The 19,428-nt window shown below is 44.7% G+C and overlaps 1 protein-coding gene across 3 annotated transcripts; it reads left to right on the top strand.

Moving 5' to 3' along the window:
• Positions 1-1,019: 1,019 nt before the first annotated feature.
• LOC132570413 (perilipin-3-like) lies at positions 1,020-16,849 on the top strand. 3 transcript variants are annotated; one of them, XM_060237002.1, is made up of 8 exons: positions 1,020-1,176; positions 3,851-3,946; positions 8,039-8,234; positions 9,675-9,745; positions 11,961-12,231; positions 15,145-15,350; positions 15,657-15,779; positions 16,118-16,849. In XM_060237002.1, the coding sequence occupies exons 2-8, from the start codon at positions 3,863-3,865 to the stop codon at positions 16,487-16,489; spliced, it is 1,323 nt and encodes a 440-aa protein (XP_060092985.1). In that variant the 5' UTR covers positions 1,020-1,176; positions 3,851-3,862; the 3' UTR covers positions 16,490-16,849. The 3 variants fall into 3 exon arrangements, with proteins under 3 accessions (XP_060092985.1, XP_060092984.1, XP_060092986.1); XM_060237001.1 differs by having other exon boundaries at positions 1,119-1,169; positions 3,854-3,946; XM_060237003.1 differs by having other exon boundaries at positions 1,141-1,176; positions 3,854-3,946.
• Positions 16,850-19,428: the final 2,579 nt, after the last annotated feature.

Genomic DNA, 19,428 nt, shown 5'->3' with positions numbered 1-19,428 from the left:
ACAAGCTGAAGTCAAATAAATATATAATTTCCTTAGAAATGCTATGATGAGGAACGGAAGAATGAATTTGCCTGTCTGATATCCACTAAAAGGGCCCTATAAGAAAAAGAATGACAAAGCAAAATCCTGAAGACCTCTGAACTGTTCTTCCTCACAGAAAACAAGCAGGCCTAACCCAGTCATCAAACAGAATTTTGGTCTGTCACAAATGTTATAACCGTCAAAAAAGAGTTTCAGAATAAGATACAAAAAAAATTATACCAGGAGAGAAGCAAGATGAAAGCTGCCAGTTATTAAATTCTCATTACAAGGCTTCCCAGCCTTTTGGACAAGCACCTTTGTTTGGTATTTGAGACCTTGTGGGTGCAGTCACAGACTGGCTGCCACAGGAAACAGAACTAACCACAGAATGTACAAGAGTAAGCTAATGTATAATTCTAATAGTAAATCTTCAACATTTCAGGCAGAAGTTCTGTTTAAAAGGAGACCTTTCAAAATAAAGGCATACTCAGTTTATCTTCAACCACACATTGCAAGATAATCCTTGTGCTTAGTGTTTAGCCGATCAGATCTCCAATGGCCAATCAAAAGCCCTGTTGGGCAACCACTCCATCCCCCCCCCCCATTTCTAAAAATGTTTAGTGCCCCCCCCCAAGAAGGGCATTGGCAGGCACTATGCTGGGGATTGCTGCTCTGTAATTATATCACTATAAAATTCTATTATTGTGAGTGGAATTATGCCACATCATAATGTCCCTCTCCTCTCTCTGGTCATCTCTTTACTATTAAAAAGTAAATCATTTGGGTAACATACTTTTATAGAGCTTTGCACTGCTCACTTATTCTGGAGGAATAAAGGGTATGTGTGCATGAGACCAGTTTGCCCAGAGCAAGCCATGCTCTGGCTGGAGAAACAACAGTCCACCATTTATGGAATGTGCTGCAGAACTTTGTATGTGTCTACTCAGAAGTAAGTCCCTCAAGAGGACTCCACAGTAAGTGCACACAGGATAGCAGGTGTACCTCTTCCCTATTAGTTGCTCCACACCCCATGAAGCTGTTCTTTTACAGCTTTTCTGAGTCATCTATCAAACATGGCGCACTATCATTCATGATATATAAGGCCAACAAAGATGATAGTTGGTTTTGCATTGGTTTTGGAAAGCAGGGTTTGGGGTAAGCTCAGTTGTAAGATGTTGTAGGGGGGGAAATTCTGGTGTCTGGTGTGCTTGGAGTATACTGTAAGGTTCTGCTTAACTTGAGTTTCTTCTTGGTTATTCTTTAAGCACACTCTGGAGTTCCAACAGTTTTGCATGTTGCTATGGTGGCTAAATCTGTGGTTGAGATAGCTGAGTGTAGCTTTCAAGCCACACTGTCTCTGAAAAGAGAAGCTAGATATTGGGGAGAAGAACCAAAAAGGGCTTTTCTATAGGGCTGGTCGCTAACAGCAGTGAAAGGCTCTCATTCTGCAGGGGTTGTACCGTGATATGTTTTCTGTTTTGATTTGTGGCTCTGGCTTTTATGTCAGTTGAGCAGTACCTCACAGGGAAAATAATAGGTACTAAATACTAGAGGAAAATGATAGTATGGTGTGGGTGTTAAAAGGCTGGCTTGGAGGGAAAATCTGGCATGGAGATAAAAAGGCTCTATTGGCTGTATCTCTTAATAATCCAGGGCTTTTTTTTTAAAGCAGGGACACACAAGAATGCAGTTCTGACTGGCTGGGTGTCAGGGTGTGTGGACTAATATGCAAATGAGTTCCTGCTGGGCTTTTTCTACAAAAAAGCCTTGTGCAAAACAATGGTGACTTCAGGGTGTGTGGTCTAGTGTGTGTGGGTGTGTGGTGCAAGTGAGTTCCTGCTGGGCTTTTTCTACAAAAAGAAGCCCTTTAATAACTTATGTTTATTACATAAGACTAGAACCTAGGTCTGCTCACTCTGGGTTGATTGGGGGTGGAGCCTGGGGAGGGTGAGGTTTGGGGAGGGACCTCGGCAGGTGTAGAGATCATTCTCCAAAGCAGCCATTTTTTCCATGGGAGCTGATCATGTTTATTTGGAGGCCACTTCTAATAGTGGGAGATCTCTAGGTAGCACCTGGATGTTGGCAACTCTCGCTCCATCAAGCAGCTGCATGGTATATTTTCTAAGTGGCTGAGTTTAGGGTTATTCCAAATCTGAATTTAATGATTAGGGTTTGTAGAATCTTTCGGGATCAAGTGCCGTGTTCTACTGGAGAAAGTTTTCCTTCCAGACGTTTCGTTCTCAGCTGCGGAAAACATCCTCAGTGGCGTTGCAGCCGGAGCAGGCGCTCAGACCTTCTTGGCTGCTGTGCATTGAGTGAATTTAATGTTTGCTTCAATTTGCTAAGAGCCCCGTGGTGCAGAGTGTTAAAGCTGCAGTACTGCAGTCCTAAATTCTGCTTATCACCTGAGTTCGATCCCGGGTGGAAGCTCGAGATTGACTTCTTGGTTATTCTTTAAGCACACTCTGGAGTTCCAACAGTTTTGCATGTTGCTATGGTGGCTAAATCTGTGGTTGAGATAGCTGAGTGTAGCTTTCAAGCTTTCAAGCCACACTGTCTCTGAAAAGAGAAGCTAGATATTGGGGAGAAGACCAAAAAAGGGCTTTTCTATAGGGCTGGTCGCTAATAGCAGTGAAAGGCTCTCGTTCTGCAGGGGTTGTACCTTGATATGTTTTCTGTTTTGATTTGTGGCTCTGGCTTTTATGTTAGTTGAGCAGTACCTCACAGGGGAAATAATAGGTACTAAATACTAGCTCGAGATTGCTTCAATTTGCTAAGAGCCCCATGGCACAGAGTGTTAAAGCTGCAGTACTGCAGTTCTAAATTCTGCTTATCACCTGAGTTCGATCCCGGGTGGAAGCTCGAGATTGACTCAGCCTTCCATCCTTCCGAGGTCAGTAAAATGAGTACCCAGCTTGCTGGGGGAAAAGTGTAGATGACTGGGGAAGGCAATGGCAAACCACCCTGTAAAAAGTCTGCCGTGAAAATGTTGTGAAAGCAACATCACCCCAAAGTCGGAAGCGACTGGCGCTTGCACAGGGGACCTTTTCTTTCCTTCAGTTTGTTGGGTGGCCTAACTGCTTCTCCCGCTGCACTGTTGGCCTGTGGAATGGCTGTTACATCTCACAAACTAATGTTTTTTAAAGTTATTTTTGTAGTTTTACATGTGTGTGTCTGTAAGTCATGCAACCTTTGGTGACTGCCCTCTATTGGGCAGCTGGAGTATAATCAGGGAGGTGGCTGAATAAAGCCTGTCCCTGCCCTCTTGACTGCTGGTATTCCTTCAAGGTCTCCCACCCAGGTACTCCCCAGGGCTGGCACTGCTTAGCTTCTGAGATCTGATGAGACTGGGCTTGCCTGGGCTATCCCGGTCAGGGCTTACATAGTAATGTTTTGCCCAAATCAAGGACTAGATCAACTTCTACTATTTCTATCTATTTCAAACTCATGTTGAGTACAGAGGTGTATGTGAAGGGTGGGCTCTTTTTAAAATAGAGGTTGGCCACTCTTGTGTCTGTCGTAGCTTTTTGCAATTTCAGCTGTAGCCCTTGGAAACAGCTGGATCTACTATGTTCACAGGGAATTTACAGGACCTTTTGTATAGCCCTGATGGGTTTCTTCAAGGTGGTAGATGAAATTTCTCCTTGGAGAACTCCTGGGGCTGCTGTTCATGGGGTGGGGGGGAATTGTTTTGATGCCTGGTGCTCATAGTGCAGACAAGCTTCATCAGAACTTTGGTGGAGAAATCTGAAAGTCTGGATGTTGGTGCTGTTGTGGCCTATTTCTACTGGTCAGTTATTTGAGTGTGTTTCTCTTGGCTTTTCCGCAGTAGCATCTCACTATGGCTGCTAAGGAAGAGACACCAAAGGATGTAAGCACAGAAAATGAGCCACCAAAGGATGCATGCACAGAAGATGAGCCACAGGTTGGTGGTACATCCCCTACAATGAAGCTTGAATGCTGATATTAAAGCATGGCAAAATGCACCTTGATTAAAATCTGTCGTCTTATAGCAGAACTGGAGGGTGCTAGAAAAGAATAGGATCCTGGGAGGTTCCTTCTCCTCCCAGCTGTCAAGATGCTCTTCCTACACATCCCCACACTGGATTTGTGGTGGGGCGGTCCGATTACACAGTCACCACCAGTCCACTGTCACCTGTGGAAAGTGCAGTTCAGAAAGAGCTTGCTGCTTTTAGTCTGGTGACATGGCTGATCTCCTTGTATTCTAATAACAAAAGGTGGGACTTCTGCCTGCACAACGACTGTCCGCAAAGTTCTCTGCAAATTTATCTGTAAAAGAGCAGATGATGGAAGCTAGAACTAGAAGATAGTGTAATTCTTAAAGTGGGGCTGGGCCCAAAGAGCTCAAGTGGCTGTGGGCAGGTAGCCTATCTAGCACAACTCAGGGGTGCCAGCCTCCAGGTGGGGCCAGGAGACTCCCCCAGAATTACAGTTCATCTCCAAAGTTGAAGAAAATGGATGCTTTTGGAGGGTAGACTCTTCATTATATCCCACTGAGGTCCCTGTCTCCCCACCACCACCCCTGGCTCCATCTCCAGGAGTTTCCCAACTTGGATTTGGCAATTCTTACCGCCCCCATCCCTCATCCATAGCCAGGGGAACTTGTTTACCCTAAGTGCAAGACTGAGCCTTCTGAAACATTTGAGTAATGCTCAAGCAGAGGATAGCTTTAGATCACTCAACACAAAGTCTGAGTCTAGTGGCACCTTTAAGACCAACAAAATTTAATTTTGGGTATAAGGTTGGTTTTTTTTTTTAATTTTAAGCAATTTTATTGAAAAGAAATTTTGTTACAATTATACAGTACTAGAAAACAATATAACATAAAGTAAAAACTCCCAAGATTTCACATAACAGACTTTAAAATCAAACAATACAGTATAAAACAAAGGTAAATATGAAAATATATTCAATAAATTAACCCACAAAAACCTGTCACCCAAAACAAAAAGGAAGTTTAGATTTGTGTTTCAATCCCAAAGTATCTTGCAAAATAACAAATATAGGTAGTTAAGTAATTCTGGGTATAAGTTTTCCTTTGCAAACACACCTCTTCAGAAACATTCAGATTTCCTTAAACCTGGGGATGGGGGGGGGGGGGGTTAGTTGCCAGGAAGTGTAAAATAAAGTCAAGATGCATAAGTAACTGAGCAGTAAGTATAGCTGAGATTGGTAAGATCTGTAAATAGCAGCACATTAGCATACAAATAAAAGAGCTAACAACTAAGTTTGAGTCTAGTGGTGCTTCCAAGGTCAACAAAGTTCAATTCAGGATATAAGCAAGAACTGAGGGAACAGGGCTACCTAGCCATCTCAGTCCATCATACTTAGATTGTATATGTTTTGTCTTTATTTATAGATTGTTTTATTGGAGGTTGTTAGCCACCCTGTGATTCAAGAGAGGGATGGGATAAAATAAAGGAAACAGTCTTGAGGTGTTTCCAGGCCTGGCGCGTGGGAGTAGGCCATGTAGGTGGCTGCCTTGGGTGCCGCATGGCCTACAGGGCGCCACAAGGCACCCCCTCCCCACATGCCAGCTAGTGCAGCTCTGCCTCTTTTCCCCACCTGAAACTTGGGCAGAGAAAAGAGGCAGTTTGGCCTCACTTCCAACCTGCCTCTCCTGCAGGGAAGACAGCCCAAGAGTGACGACGAGCCCCTGTGCCATCTGTTTCCCCTGCCCAACACTTGGGTGGAGGAAAGAGGCTTGGCTTCACTCTCAGGCTCCCTCCCCTGCAGGAGAGGCAGCCTGAGAGTGAAGAGGAGGCCCCACACCAGCTCTTTCCCCCACACGAGACTCGGACAGAGGAAAGAGGTGCAGGAAGGTTGAGGGGGGAGGCGTTTGCATAGAGGCATCCTCAAGAGGAGCCCTCCTCGCAAATGGCACTGGGGGCCCTCCCCCCTGGAGAGGGGAGGAGCCTGCTGCCCTTCCAGACTTTTTCGGGGTCCTCGGCAAAGTTGGGGGAGTGACAGTGATGTCATTGTGATGTCACTGGTGCTCTAAAATGACACGGAGGGGCGGAGGATCACAGTCCGGCCTAGGGGCTCAGGCACCCCTAGCACTGGCCCTGGATGTTTCTGAGGTAGTCTAAAATTGCTTTTCTTGGCATTTTGCCTTGTGCCTTGCCTCAAAATGTTACAAGGGTAGACTGCAAACCATCAGTGGTGAGGGCGAAGCTCTCCGTGTATGCTCTGTAGTGTTTTTCTTCAAAGTACATTTATTTATTTACAATTTTTATCCCACCTTTTTGCTTTCAAAGCAGCTAACACTTTAAAATGTACATGATAAAATTGCATTTTGAAGTCATTAAAATCAACCCTCAATTTTTGATCTTCAAGAGGCTGCTGAAGATTGAACATATGAACATATGAAGGTGTGAACATATGAAGCTGCCTTATACTGAATCAGACCCTTGGTCCATCAAAGTCAGTATTGTCTTCTCAGACTGGCAGCGGCTCTCCAGGGTCCCAAGCTGAGGTTTTTCACACCTATTTGCCTGGACCCTTTTTTGGAGATGCCAGGGATTGAACCTGGGACCTTCTGCTTCCCAAGCAGATGTTCTACCACTGAGCCACCATCTCTTCATTTGTTTTATTTAGGGTTGCATTTGACTAATGCAGTCTTAAACCATAATTTAATTTTGTTTTGTTTTATGCATTGTTATGTACTCTATTATATGTATTTTGTTGACCGTGTAAGCTGCCATTGGCTCCATAAGTAAGAAAGGCAGCTTTAAATAAATAAACTCTCCTCCTGAAAAGACACATTAAAACAAATTAAAAACATAGTTACAATAGGTACAAAGATATAACAGCAATTAAACCATTGGTCAGGAAGGAGGGATCATTGAGGGAATAACAAATGAGGGGGAGAGGGGGAGAGAGGGGGGGAGGGAGAGAGGGGGGGAGAGGGGGAGAGAGAGGGGGAGAGAGAGGGAGAGAGGGGGGAGGGAGAGAGGGGGGAGGGAGAGAGGGGGGGAGAGAGGGGGGAGAGAGGGGGGGAGAGGGGGAGGGAGAGAGGGAGAGAGAGGGGGAGGGAGGGAGGGAGAGAGGGGGAGAGAGAGGGGGAGGGAGGGAGAGAGGGGGGAGGGAGAGAGAGGGGGAGAGGGGGGGAGAGGGGGAGAGGGGGAGGGAGGGAGAGAGGGAGAGAGGTCCTATCAGGCCCGTGAGCAAATCAAAATAGCTTACAGATACACACCTGAACACCTGTACAGCATACTCAAGATTGCTACAGCCAGTGTTCCCTCTAAGCTGAGTTAGTGTGAGCTAGCTCACAGTTGTTTAGCCTCTGGCTCACACATTTTTTACTTAGCTCAGGAAAACGGGCCCCAGAGCAAACTAATTTATGCAGTAGCTCGCTTTAACGCCAGTAGAATCTTTGCTCACAAGACTCCACAACTTAGAGGGAGTATTAGCTACAGCACAGACATTGTCTCCTGTTTTAGGTACAATGATTCAGAACAAGAGGTGTCAGTTACCAGAGAATGTTAAATAAACAAAATATTGCAAGAGTGCTAATCTTTTAAGCATGTTTTAAGGTTTGTTTGTTTTAAAAAAAAATTAATTGTGTTTGTGGCCATTACCTGGCATTACATTTTATGACACACATGGCCCTGCCCAACAAGGTCTCATTTATGTCAGATCTGGCCCTCATAACAAATGAGTTTGACACCCCTGCCATAGTCTACCATACATCATGGCTGATGCACAAACAATGGAGTCCTAAGCAGCATCCCACCCTTCTAAGTAAATGAGATTAGAAGAGTGAAATCCTTTTTAGCACGGCATTGTAAGGAGGCAATAGGGTTTTAAAGCAAAACAGAATATTCAGCTAGAGTTCACCCCCATTCAACTAGATGTGGCAGTATAAGGTATCCGTGTGGGCTTTGCCTCTATTTCTGTAAAGGATGCTGCTTGGCTCCACCCAAGAAGGGCGCTGTCTGGCAAAAGTACCTCTAAGGACCCCTCTGAGTCAACGATCTTGTTGGCTTCTTCCTAGAGCATGATCGAAAAAGTAGCTGCTCTGCCCTTGGTCCACACTGCCTATGAGATGGTTTCGACCACTTACTCTTCTGCCAAGGAGTCTCACCCAGCTATCCAAGCAGTGTGTGATATGGCAGAGACAGGAGTGAAGACGATGGCAACATCGGCTGTGAGCAGCGCGCAGCCTCTTCTGGACAAACTTGAACCTCAGAGTGAGTAAACAGCGGACAGTATAGATCCGCATCTTGATATGGAAGTTGAACTTACGCTCCCAGTTGGGCTTTGCGTCACTCATAAAAAGCACAGTGGCGCACAGGTGTCTGTGGCCTCTTCGTACCAGCGGTGCAAGGCTAGGAGGGGGTTGTGGGAATTGAGCCAGCCGTTGTTTGAAGCAGAGGGGCTGCTCTGGAAGCATCCTTGCTGTATTCAGTTCAAATGTACTTTATTTCATAGGGCTGAGTTCTGGTAGACTGGCAGCTGTGCATGGAATTGGCCAGCCAGACCATTCCCTTTATATCGCTCAGGAACTATTCTCTGCCCCAATGCTTGAACAGTTCCGCACAGTTCAAAACACTTTTGATCAAAATATGATGGATAAGTGGATGTCCACGAAGCACACTTTAAAAAGACTGAAGTATCTGGTGAAGGGAAACATCTGGTACTTGAATCAGCATTCAACTGCTGTTATAGTAATGGCTATTTTTCATTAACCTAGCTTTCATAATGCTGATTGGGGGCCTGCTGAGAGCTCCCTTATAATATTAATTTACTCTTAAATGTATCCTAAGATTTTCTTCTTACAGTTGTAAGTACTGTTGGCTTTTGATACCTTAAATGCACTGTCAAATGAGCTAGAAGGAAGTTCTTTGCGAGATAAACTGATGCTAGCACTTGGGCATCTGATTTGAGCTGTTGTGTCTGCTCCTAGACAGCTATACTAGGGGTAAACAAATCACGGCTCGGGAGCCTCATGTGGCTCTTTCACACACATTATGTGGCTCTTGAATCCCCCTCCGCGCTGTTGGCTGGCTTGGAGAAGGCATTTATCTCTTAAACTCCGAGTTAAGCCAACTGGTTTGGAGAAGGCATTTAAAGTTACATTTCCTTTCTTTCCACCTCTCACTCCTACATCTATCTTCCTTCCTTCCATTTTGTGGTGCTAAAATATCTGACATTCATGTATTGTGGCTCTTACATTAAGCAAATTTGGCCATCCCTGGTCTCTATACTATAGTAGAACCATAATTCACTTTGCATAGCAGTTTTTTCTTCCTTTGACTCTAGCCTGGAAGTCTTTTTATCACTAAAGGTGGTAGAACAGAGACCTCTTTAGTGGGATGTGTGTATAACTCCCTGAGGCAGGCAAGAAGGGTTTGTGGGCTTCTGGAAGCATTAAAACCTGAGAAAAAATGTTTGGTTAGGGTCTCATGAGGAAGAAGCGTATGTTCCATGAGCATACACTTCACCTCTGCCTTCTAAGGTGCCTTAAGATTATTTCTTGGCTTTCTTGGTAACGAATAACTGACGACTGATTCATGGACAAAGTTGCTCAGTTTACTGTTAATTTTGTCCTGTGACAGTGAGGATGGTAATGACACAAATTTTGACTGCAATTAGATAGTTAGGAAGACATCTAACCTGTTCTCTTCTAGTTGCTGCAGCAAACTCCTATGCCTGTAAGGGCCTCGACAAGCTACAGGAGACACTGCAGGTGGTGGAAAAGGTAAAGGTTTCTCCTGAACTCTTTCAGTACCTCCTGTAGCCCTCTCTGTTGGTCGTTGTGGCGGTGGTTGTCGTTTATTAAATTTATAGACTGTCCTCCCTCAGAGGGCTCAGGGCAGTGCACAACAGGTTAAAATAAACAGAATAATTTCAATTTACAATAAAATCTCACATGACAATGGCATAAAATTGTGCAGATTGGGAACTGGTCATGGAGGAGGCCATGATGACTGCCTCAATGTGGACCATTGCTGTCCTCTACCATAGGCCTGAGGGGGAACATCTCAGTTTCCCACCCCTGTGTGTCTTTCTAGTAGATGCTCTTCTGCTGATAAATTATGACCAACAACTAAGATGCACCTAACCTAATATGGCTCTGCTCCACTCAACTGGAGCAGGAGGGGCTTCTGAAGAGTCCACCATTTGGGAAACAGCTGCTGCCCACCATAGGAGCTTCTTGCTTTGGGACCTCCCACAGTTTTGTGATTGCTCCCAGTTAGGGTTGCCAGTCCCCAGATGGGGACAGGGATCCTGTGGTTTGGAGACCCTTACCCATTTCAGGGTCATCAGAAAGCAAGGGGGTTAAATGTCCACTGGGCATTCCTCTATATCCTGCCTGTCCTGAAATTGGTCCCCATAGAGTATAATGGAGAATCAATCTGTGGGTATCTGGGGCTTGGGAGGGGGCTGTTTTCTGAGGAAGAGGCACCAAATTTTCAGCATAGCATCTGGTGCCTCTCCTCAACCCTCCCTCCAAGTTTCAAAAATATTTCCTGGGGGTCCAATTCTATTGACCCCAAAAGAAGGTGGTCCCATTCTCCATTATTTCCAATGAAGGGAAAGCATTTAAAAGGAACATTGTCCCTTTAAATATGATCACCAAAACTCCCTTCAGAGTTGAGTCATGCTTGTCACAACCTTGCTCCTGGTTCCACCCCGAAAGTCCCCAGATATTTTCTGTCAGACTTGGCAACCCTAGTCCCAGTTCTCATGGCAGCCATCTTATTGTAGAACCAGCTTCTAACCCCCCCCCCCCCCCCGGTTCAAGAGGTTTGGGGACCCTGTAGCAGAATAAAGTAAGCTCATACTTCAGAGTTGGAGTGCACTTGCTTCTGGAACCACCAGATTATTAAGCAGATAGTACCTTTGTAAAACTTGTGCTTGTTTTTATACAGGACTGCAGGTCACATCTGGCATTTCTCTTGTTTTCCCACTTCAGCCATCACTTTCTATATATTTAGGTCTCTCCTCAAAGTCAGCTTGGAGACTCCAGTTGTTGCAGAATGCTGCAGCTTGGTTCTTATCATGAGTTATGCAGAGCATACCTATCACTTCCATTATGTAGTCGTTCCATTGGTTGCCCATCAATTTCTGGGTTCAGTTCAAGGTATTGGCTATCACATACAAAGCCCTCCATGGCCTTGGGCCCTCCTAATCCATGGGACCCCTTCTTGCCCTATGCTCCATCATGACAACTTCATTCATCTCAGCAGGGCTTTCTACAGATGTCATCCTGCAAATGGGCAAGATCAAGAATTGCCCATACAGGTACATTCTGTGTCTCCCCACACCTGCCCATCTTATAGAATGACCTGTCTTAGGAGGTCAGGAAAGCTCATACCATCCTGGCATTTCACAAACTATAGGGTACTTTCATACACACAAAATAATGCACTTTTAATCCAGTTTCATTGCACTTTGCAACTGGATTTTACTGTGTGAAATGGCAAGATCCACTTGCAAACAGTGGTTTGAGACTGTATTATTTAGCAGTGTGAATATGCCCCCAAATTAAGCAGGAGGAAGGTTGTGGGCTATACTACTGTGTATAGTATGCAATCTGTTGTAGGTATTATCCTATAGTGCATTTCTACATTGTTTAATATGCTATGTTAACGTGTTCTGGGTTTTTTTAAGCTTGGTTTTAATTTCTGCATCTTAAACCTATTCTATTGCATATTGGATGTCCCATCCTATTGACTGCACTGAATGGTCTGCCTTGAGCCTCTGAGAAAAGTGGACTATAAGGAATGTAAATTGCTCTTCATTCCAGGTAATAGCTATAGCCAGTAACTAGAAACAGCCGATTCCAAGCAAGTGTGCTGGAAGGATCTCTGGTTCCATATCTACTCAGAAGAAGAAACCATTAGTCTCTACTTTAGTGGCATTTGCAGCTGTTCTTCCTTGACCTTTGTTCCCTTGGACTTTTTCTCCAGGTGGTATTGGATACTAAAGATCTTATTGTTGATGCCAAGGACTCTATTTGTTCAAAAGTCACTGAAGTGAAGGATGTGATGTCAAGTATGGTAGATGAGGCCATAGAGACCACCCAGGAAAATGTGTTGATAGCTGAATTTACAGTGGCCAGTGGTCTCAGCACCATGATTGAGAGCAGTTTGGCCATGGTTGATGGTGGGGTTGAAAAGGTGTTTGAAAAATCTGAGGAGCTGATAGATCACTTTCTCCCACTCACCGAAGAAGAGCTAGGTAAGTACTGGAGGAACAAGTTTCTTCAAGTTACTCTTGTGAAGTGCTTGTATAATGCTGAACACCAAAGTCAAATGTACTCACTATCTAGCTCAGGGTTCCTCAACCTTTTTGAACCTGTGGATACCTTTGGAATTCTGACATGGCATGGTAGGCGCAGACATAAAATGGCTATCCAAGGAGGTGGGGCCTGCCATAGGATGGCTGCCCCAGCTAAGTTTCAGTTAAACATTTGTGGCCACCACCAAAGTAGTGTCTTTAAAAATTCACACAGCCAATAAAATCTCCAATGACCAATCAGAAACTTTGCTGTTCAAAAGCCCCACCTGGCCATATTCACTTTCTAAAAACATTTGGTGGATACCAGGAAAGGTGTCAGTGGGCTCCACATCGGGGACCCCTCCTCTAGCTGCTTCCTAGGTTATCCAAATGGCCATTTACTTGACCTCCAAAAATGGTCTTTGTGCACTGTTGGATTATGATCTCACTTGGGACCTAATTGCATATTACAGTCTTCCTGGCACATCTGGCTGTGCTACAAGATCATGTGTTCTGCAAGCTCTCTGCTAGAAACTTGATTTCTAAGTGCACAGGGCTCAGTTTGGATTGGAGTCATCACATGTAGGAAGAGATGTTTAAACCTTCTCCCACCCCCGCACCCCCTCAATCCACACAGCTTTCCTGACTTGAAATAATTATAGGGGTGCTACTTGGCTCAGTGGGAAAACCTATGTGTACCTCTTCAGTATACATACAGCCCCAATGGGGCAAACAGCACAGTGAGGCCATTTCAGCTTTGAGAAATTGGCATGTGGGGAATCCGGCTTAAGCCCCTCACTGCATGCCATGGTCCCATTCAGAATTGGGTGGGGGACTGAGTTCCCAGCAGGGCACTAGTAGTGCAAGTCTGATAGTGTCTTCAGTGGCATAGCTGGGTATTCCCTAAGGACAATGTAACATGTAGTCAGGCTCTTGGTCTCTGCATCAGTCACCGTTATCAGACCTGAAATGCTTGTAGGTAACTCTGTGTACTGGCATCTGTTCAATCTTCACTTCCTCTGGGACTTTTAAAAATCTAGAGCAGGGCCATCAAACATACAGCCTGTGGGATGGAACCATTCCGTGCAGGGCTCTTATCCGGCCCGCAAGTAACTGGTCATAACTTTTATTGCCAGAGGACAGAAGTTGTACGTTATGTCCCTGCATACTGTCCTATTGCTAATGAGTAATGGATGGTAGAAGTGGGAGGGTGGGCATCAGGGTGATACTGTAAGGGCATCAATGTTTAAGCATGTTTGTATTTTGAGTAAAAAATATTATTTGTTGGGCTTTATACCAGTTGATGCCAGTGTCCTTTATATAATTTGTATCTCCTGTACCTGGAGTTACATTTTATGGCACACATGTCCCGCACAACAAAATGACCCTTGTAACAAATGAGTGTATTCTGCAGCCTTCCAAGAACACCCATCCTATGTTTTTTTTTAAAAAGCCTTCTAGGGGACAGTTAAATGTTTAAAGATTCAGTCATAAGAGTTACAAGCCCTGCAGGCAGTTTTCTTTTATCATGCAAGACTGCTCCCTTTCTCAAAGTAGTATACAACCTAAACTTGGAATAAAGAGGGGAAGGAAGAGATCTGCAAAAGAAGCAAGGGATTAACTAACAAAATTATATGGAGTTCGCATTTGTAATAGCAGGACTACTGATTCATGACATGGAAGGGAGGGATGTGAGAGGATTAGCAATTAGGTGCTTAAAGACTTTGCAGGCCTAAAGCCTAACAATGGAGCATGGGTGCTTATGAGAAGGATTGGACAGATGATTCTGAAGCTAGTACTTGTTTCTACTACTGAACTTCCAGCAGATTTAAGACATGTCCCAGTTTGAATTGGAGTATAGGAACAGCCATTCTGTGACTTTAATTGTTCAAACACTTCTGTTCTACTTTCACATTACATCAGAAATGGAGATGATTGGCGGATCTGGCCATCCATTGAGAAGAGATCCTCTTGCCTGGAAAAATTGCATGCATCATGCTCAAACTATATGTAATAGCCATAGATCTGTTTCTACACTTTCTACACATTCTACAATGTATCCACTTCAGTTGCATAGAACATGGAGAGGGTCCAACAGAGTGAAGAGGTTTTATGAGAAAGAAGTGGTTTCTGAAATCCTCCCCAACACACAAAGTGTCTTCCCACAGTCTATCCGTTTGTACAATGACAATGATTAAAATGTGGCAAGTAGGGGTGATGGAAAGCCAGTACTGAGTACTGTTCAAGTGTACTCAGTGTCACACAAGGGTCTGGGTTCAAATCCTTGCTTTGCTGTGGATGCTTACTGGGTTACATAGGGCCAGTCACACACACTCAGCCTAAATCTACCTTTTAGGCTTGTTGTGAGGATAACTTTAGGAGACACTTTAGGTCTCCAATGAAGGGGGAAGTGGGGTATAAATGGCTGAAGTGACTCCTTCCATCTACCAAGAATCCTGGTGAGACTCAAAGAATATTAATACTAGTATTACTGGTGGACAGGAAGGATATGATTCTGCTAAAGAAATGAGCAGAGAACGTGAGGAAAAGAAGAAACTAAGGGGGTCGATCCTATTCCAGTTTAAGATAGCCAACCTTGAGGTTCTTTCTGATTGCAAAAGTCAGAATCGCAGCAAGGCCAAACTGCTTTGACCAAGTTCCAGGGCTTTTTTTGAACAGGAACACAGTTCCAGCTGGCTTGGTGTCAGAGGGAGTGGCCTAATATGCAAATATGTTCCTGCTGGGCTTTTTCTACCAAAAAAAGTCCTGTGAAACAACGGTGATGTCAGGGGTGTGTGGCCTAATATGCAAATGAGTTCCTGCTGGGCTTTTTCTACAAAAAAAAACCCCTGCCAAGTTTTTTCCTCTCTTTAGCTTCCCTTGCAGCTTCCCTGCAGTTGGAAGGTTCTGGAATAGCTCCTATAGAGAAGCAGAAACAGCAGCAAAGCTACTATGTACAGCTGGGCTCCCTTTCAACCAAGCTCCGTGACAGAGCCTACCAGTATTCTCTGGGGAAACTACGGAAGGCCAAGCAAACTTCCCAGGAGATGCTGGCACAGCTTCAGGAAGCCATTGACTTGGTAAGGACTAAAAGATTCTTCAGAAGTCTAGACCAAGAGGCTCCCACCTTAAGGAGCCAGCAGGCCCTACTATGGAAGCAGAACCCATCACAAAATGCTGAGAAGTTCCAAGCTGCTTCCAAATAGGTGGTCTCTGGTGCTTAACTTTAAATCAGATTCTTTTTCTTGCTCATGGCAATGTTGAGAGCTTCCATAATGAAATTACAGATACTTAAGGGCAGGATGGAACCAAAGATGGTAGGGGGTAGAGCAACGTGAACAATAATACCAAGGTGAGCCTAATTATGATACTATTTAAAATCCCAGGTTAAGAATACCAAGCAGGCCATGGATCAAACAGTTCAGGAGAAGCTGCAGGAGATGTTGCTGGCATGGAAGAAGAGCCAGCAGGAGGAGCAGGTTGAGGCTAACAAAGAGGGTCAGATGGAGGTATGTTGCATCCTTAACCAAGTCTATGCTCTTGGCAATACTGAGCTTGCACGATGCCATGGTATTGCTGACACAAAGTCAGCCTTGGGCTGGTCAGTGGCTCCAAAGATGCTCTCTGAAGACCTCCTGTTCATTGGTGGTTGTTACCCTGTTTCTATCCCCAGCAGAGAGAGATAACAACTTACCTTCCATTTTATCCACCAATGAAAATAGTTTTGGGGAAGTCAGGCTGAAAAGTGCTCTAGGTCATCCAGAAAGGCTTGATGGCCAAGTAGGGCTTTGAACCGGGGTCTCTCCGATTCTAGGCTGATAACCCATCTTTCTTCTCTCCATAACAGATTGAGTCCCAGGCCCTGGGGCTGACCCACAGGATAGCCCAGAAGCTTCAAGGCATCTGCCAGAGCCTCCTGACCAATGTCCAGGGCCTCCCTGTTGCTCTCCAGGAAAAGGTAAAGCAAGCCTACAGCAACATTGAAGATCTGCAGGTGGCCTTTTCTGGTGTGCAATCCTTCCAAGATCTTTCCAACAACCTCTTGGCCCAGAGCGAGGAGAAGATGACCAAGGCCCGAGAGGCTGTAGATGAACTCCTGGAATATGTGGCTGAGAATGCTCCCCTCACCTGGATTGTGGGTCCTTTCTCTCCTGCTGGAACTTCTACAACAAAATTGACAGAACCAGAAGAGGGAGGTGCAGATGGATGCCTGAAGTGATGTCAGCCCCCGTCTTGAAGGGTCAAGCAGTAGGATGATGATCCAGTGGACTGGTATCTGTAGTTCATAAAGTAGGATGACTGTCTAAAAATGTAGGACTCTTTCCCTTGGTAAAGGAGATCAAAAGGATGTTGGCAGATAAACTTCTGACCAAGGATTTGATGCCTGTCCCAGCAATATTGGTGGTGGTCAAATTTTGTGACTTGGGTTCACGTCCAATCCTTTTCAGTCACTGCACCTCCTTCCTGCTGGCAATACATCTTGAAGAATGGGAGTGGTATACAGAAGGCTGTCTCTGAGGTTCTTGTATCACAGATGTGCTATTGGTCTGTACGCCAATAAACAGTTAAGTGCAATGAATTGCTGAATTGTTGGTCTTCTGTGTGTGAGGCTGTTTGTGGTTCAACTTTGTCATCCACTGCCTTGTGGGTGAGGCCCTTCAGCAGAGAAAGGCCTCTTGTATAGTCATGCTAGTTATGTGCATAGGCTGTTTTGATATAATTAGTTTGCCAGTCTAGAAGTCATTAAAACTTAAGCTCCTCTGAAATTGCTCTGGCATTCTGAGTAGTATCTTGGCTTCTTGTGAAATGACTTTTGAGAGCCCTTGCTTTCCCTCTCACCCACCATTTAGCTAGACCTTTTTGCCACTATTGCCTCTAAAGGGAAAAACCCTGGCCAATATAATTTGTTACAGTTTTGGAGGGATGGATTAGAATTCATTTTCCACATGGCAATCACAGTTGAGGGACTGCTAATGGAGGGGTAGCACGCCAGAGATCTGAAAGAGAAGAGGAAGAGACCTTCAACACACAAAGCAGGAACACAACAGAAAAATCACAAATGTTGTTGGTCTTTAAGGTGCTACTGAACTCTTGCATTTTTCTACTGTCAGACAAACTAACACATCTTAATCTGATCTCTGTAACTGTAATTCTGAGAGAACTCCAGACCCACCTGACACTGGCAACCCTAGACTGGTAAACTAAGTTTGCCTGAGGATTGATTTTTTTTGGAGACAGAACTCAACGTACTAGAATCAGGAAAGCTGGGGTGTGTCTTCTTTATTTGGGGGTTCTACATTTCAGCTACTTATGGAAGTGATGCCTTCAACAAACGCAAAGCTCAACCAGCTTCCCCAGTTTTTCATCTAAAAAATCAAGGGAGGGGGGAGCCCTCATTCAGATTGGAGCTGTGATGGGGTGGTTAAGCTTCCCCCCCGCCCCAATGTTCTCAACATGAATATCTCAGGGAGCTGCTGTTTGCCTCACTGGAGGCTTGTACAGATACTGCAGATTAATACTTGTGTTTCCCAGTGGGGAGCAGCAGCTTCTTGGGACCATTTCAGGTTGCAAAATGGGAGAAAGGCTCCACCCTACTGGTATTACAGTACCTATCCAAATTTGACCCCTGGATTTTAGAAGGAGAAAAATCATTTAGGAGCTTCATTCATAGTCTTGCCAATGTCTATCAGTAGGGTAGCCACTAGCCAGTTCTGGGCTGGGAAAAATAACTGGAGATTTTTAGGATGGGGGTTGAAGGTAGGAATATAATGACACAGAGTCCTTGTTGGGACTATATGGAAGCATGATGGTATGTATTGAGTTCATGAACCTTGGATTGCTATGAGTGTACCAATGTAAGAGTTCTCTTGGAAAATGCCCTCTGGTCTGGCATTCTGTTTTGCACCGGTGCTGAAAAACCCACATGCTGAGCAAGAAAACAACATTCAACTTGTGCTGACTTTCCATCCAGCGTCAGGGATTCAGAGCTGTGTCTTGACTCTGAACACAAAGGTGCTGTTTGTCTTGACTAGGAACACAAAGGTTCTGTTTAGTTCTCATGGTTAACAGCCATCAACTGAACATCCTCTGTTAATTTGTCTACTTGACTTTGAAAGCCAATGGCCATCACCACACTTAGTGGCAATGAAATTCCATAGGCTGGTTATGCATTAGGGACATTACACATTATGGACGATTTACTTGGATGACCTGGAGTCTTACCAGATGGTAGCCAACTTTCATATGAGGCCTGGAGTTTTCCCAGAATTAAGCTGTTCTTCAGACTACAGTAATCTGTTGGCCTGAAGGAAATGGCTGCTTTGGAGGGGAAACTTACAGTGCCCCCACCCTTCCCCAGGCCACTCCTCCTCCACATCTCCAGGAATTTCCTGATCCATTATTGGCATCCCATGTCAGATGTTGGACCTCTTTTAACTCTCTGTACCTCATGATTGTGTAAGCTTCAGTGTTTCACCTCAGCTCTCTAATTGCTTTATCTTAATTGGAAAAAAGATGGGGGGGCGTTTAGGAGACTCCCCCTTATTCTGAATTGAGAGTCTGTTGGGTGGGTGGGGGTATTCTGCATGAGTTTAATGGTTCTTCCTCTGAAGGGTCTGTTCAGGATCTGCTTTGGTTCTTGGAATGGGGTGGGGTGGGTGGGATCAATACTTCTGGATTCTGATTTTGAATCACTAACGTTTGCATTTGCAGAAGATGAGCTAGGTTCTTTGCTGGTTTTCCAATGAATCACTCTACTTTCTGGGCCATTCTGACATATTTTGGTTGTTTGCATTTTCAAAGGAAAGGTCATTGTGTCTCAGCGCTGAATGCCACACAAATACTACCCGTTTTATTTCCACTTGTGAATGATGAAGGCTGTTCTGGAACATGCAAAGACAGCTGCCATTTTAGGGTCTGAGAGAGTGTCCCATGCCTGCATTCTGAGAAAGTGGGCCGTTTTTAGGCTGTTCTGGCACTGTGCCGGCAACAAGGGCATAGAGTTAGTCTGTACCCAGTTCTGTGGCAAAACTCTGCCGGGACTGTATCATGTTTGGATTGCAGATGAAGAATCTCATGACTGACTCTACTCTTGCATGTAGAGTTACAATATCCAACAATAAGATTTAGATGCATATTTCACTGATAAATTATCAAAAG

This window comes from Heteronotia binoei, chromosome 4 (assembly GCF_032191835.1).
Source record: "Heteronotia binoei isolate CCM8104 ecotype False Entrance Well chromosome 4, APGP_CSIRO_Hbin_v1, whole genome shotgun sequence".
In the NCBI taxonomy this organism is placed as follows: domain Eukaryota; kingdom Metazoa; phylum Chordata; class Lepidosauria; order Squamata; family Gekkonidae; genus Heteronotia; species Heteronotia binoei.
This window is presented reverse-complemented; position numbering and strand designations above follow the sequence as displayed.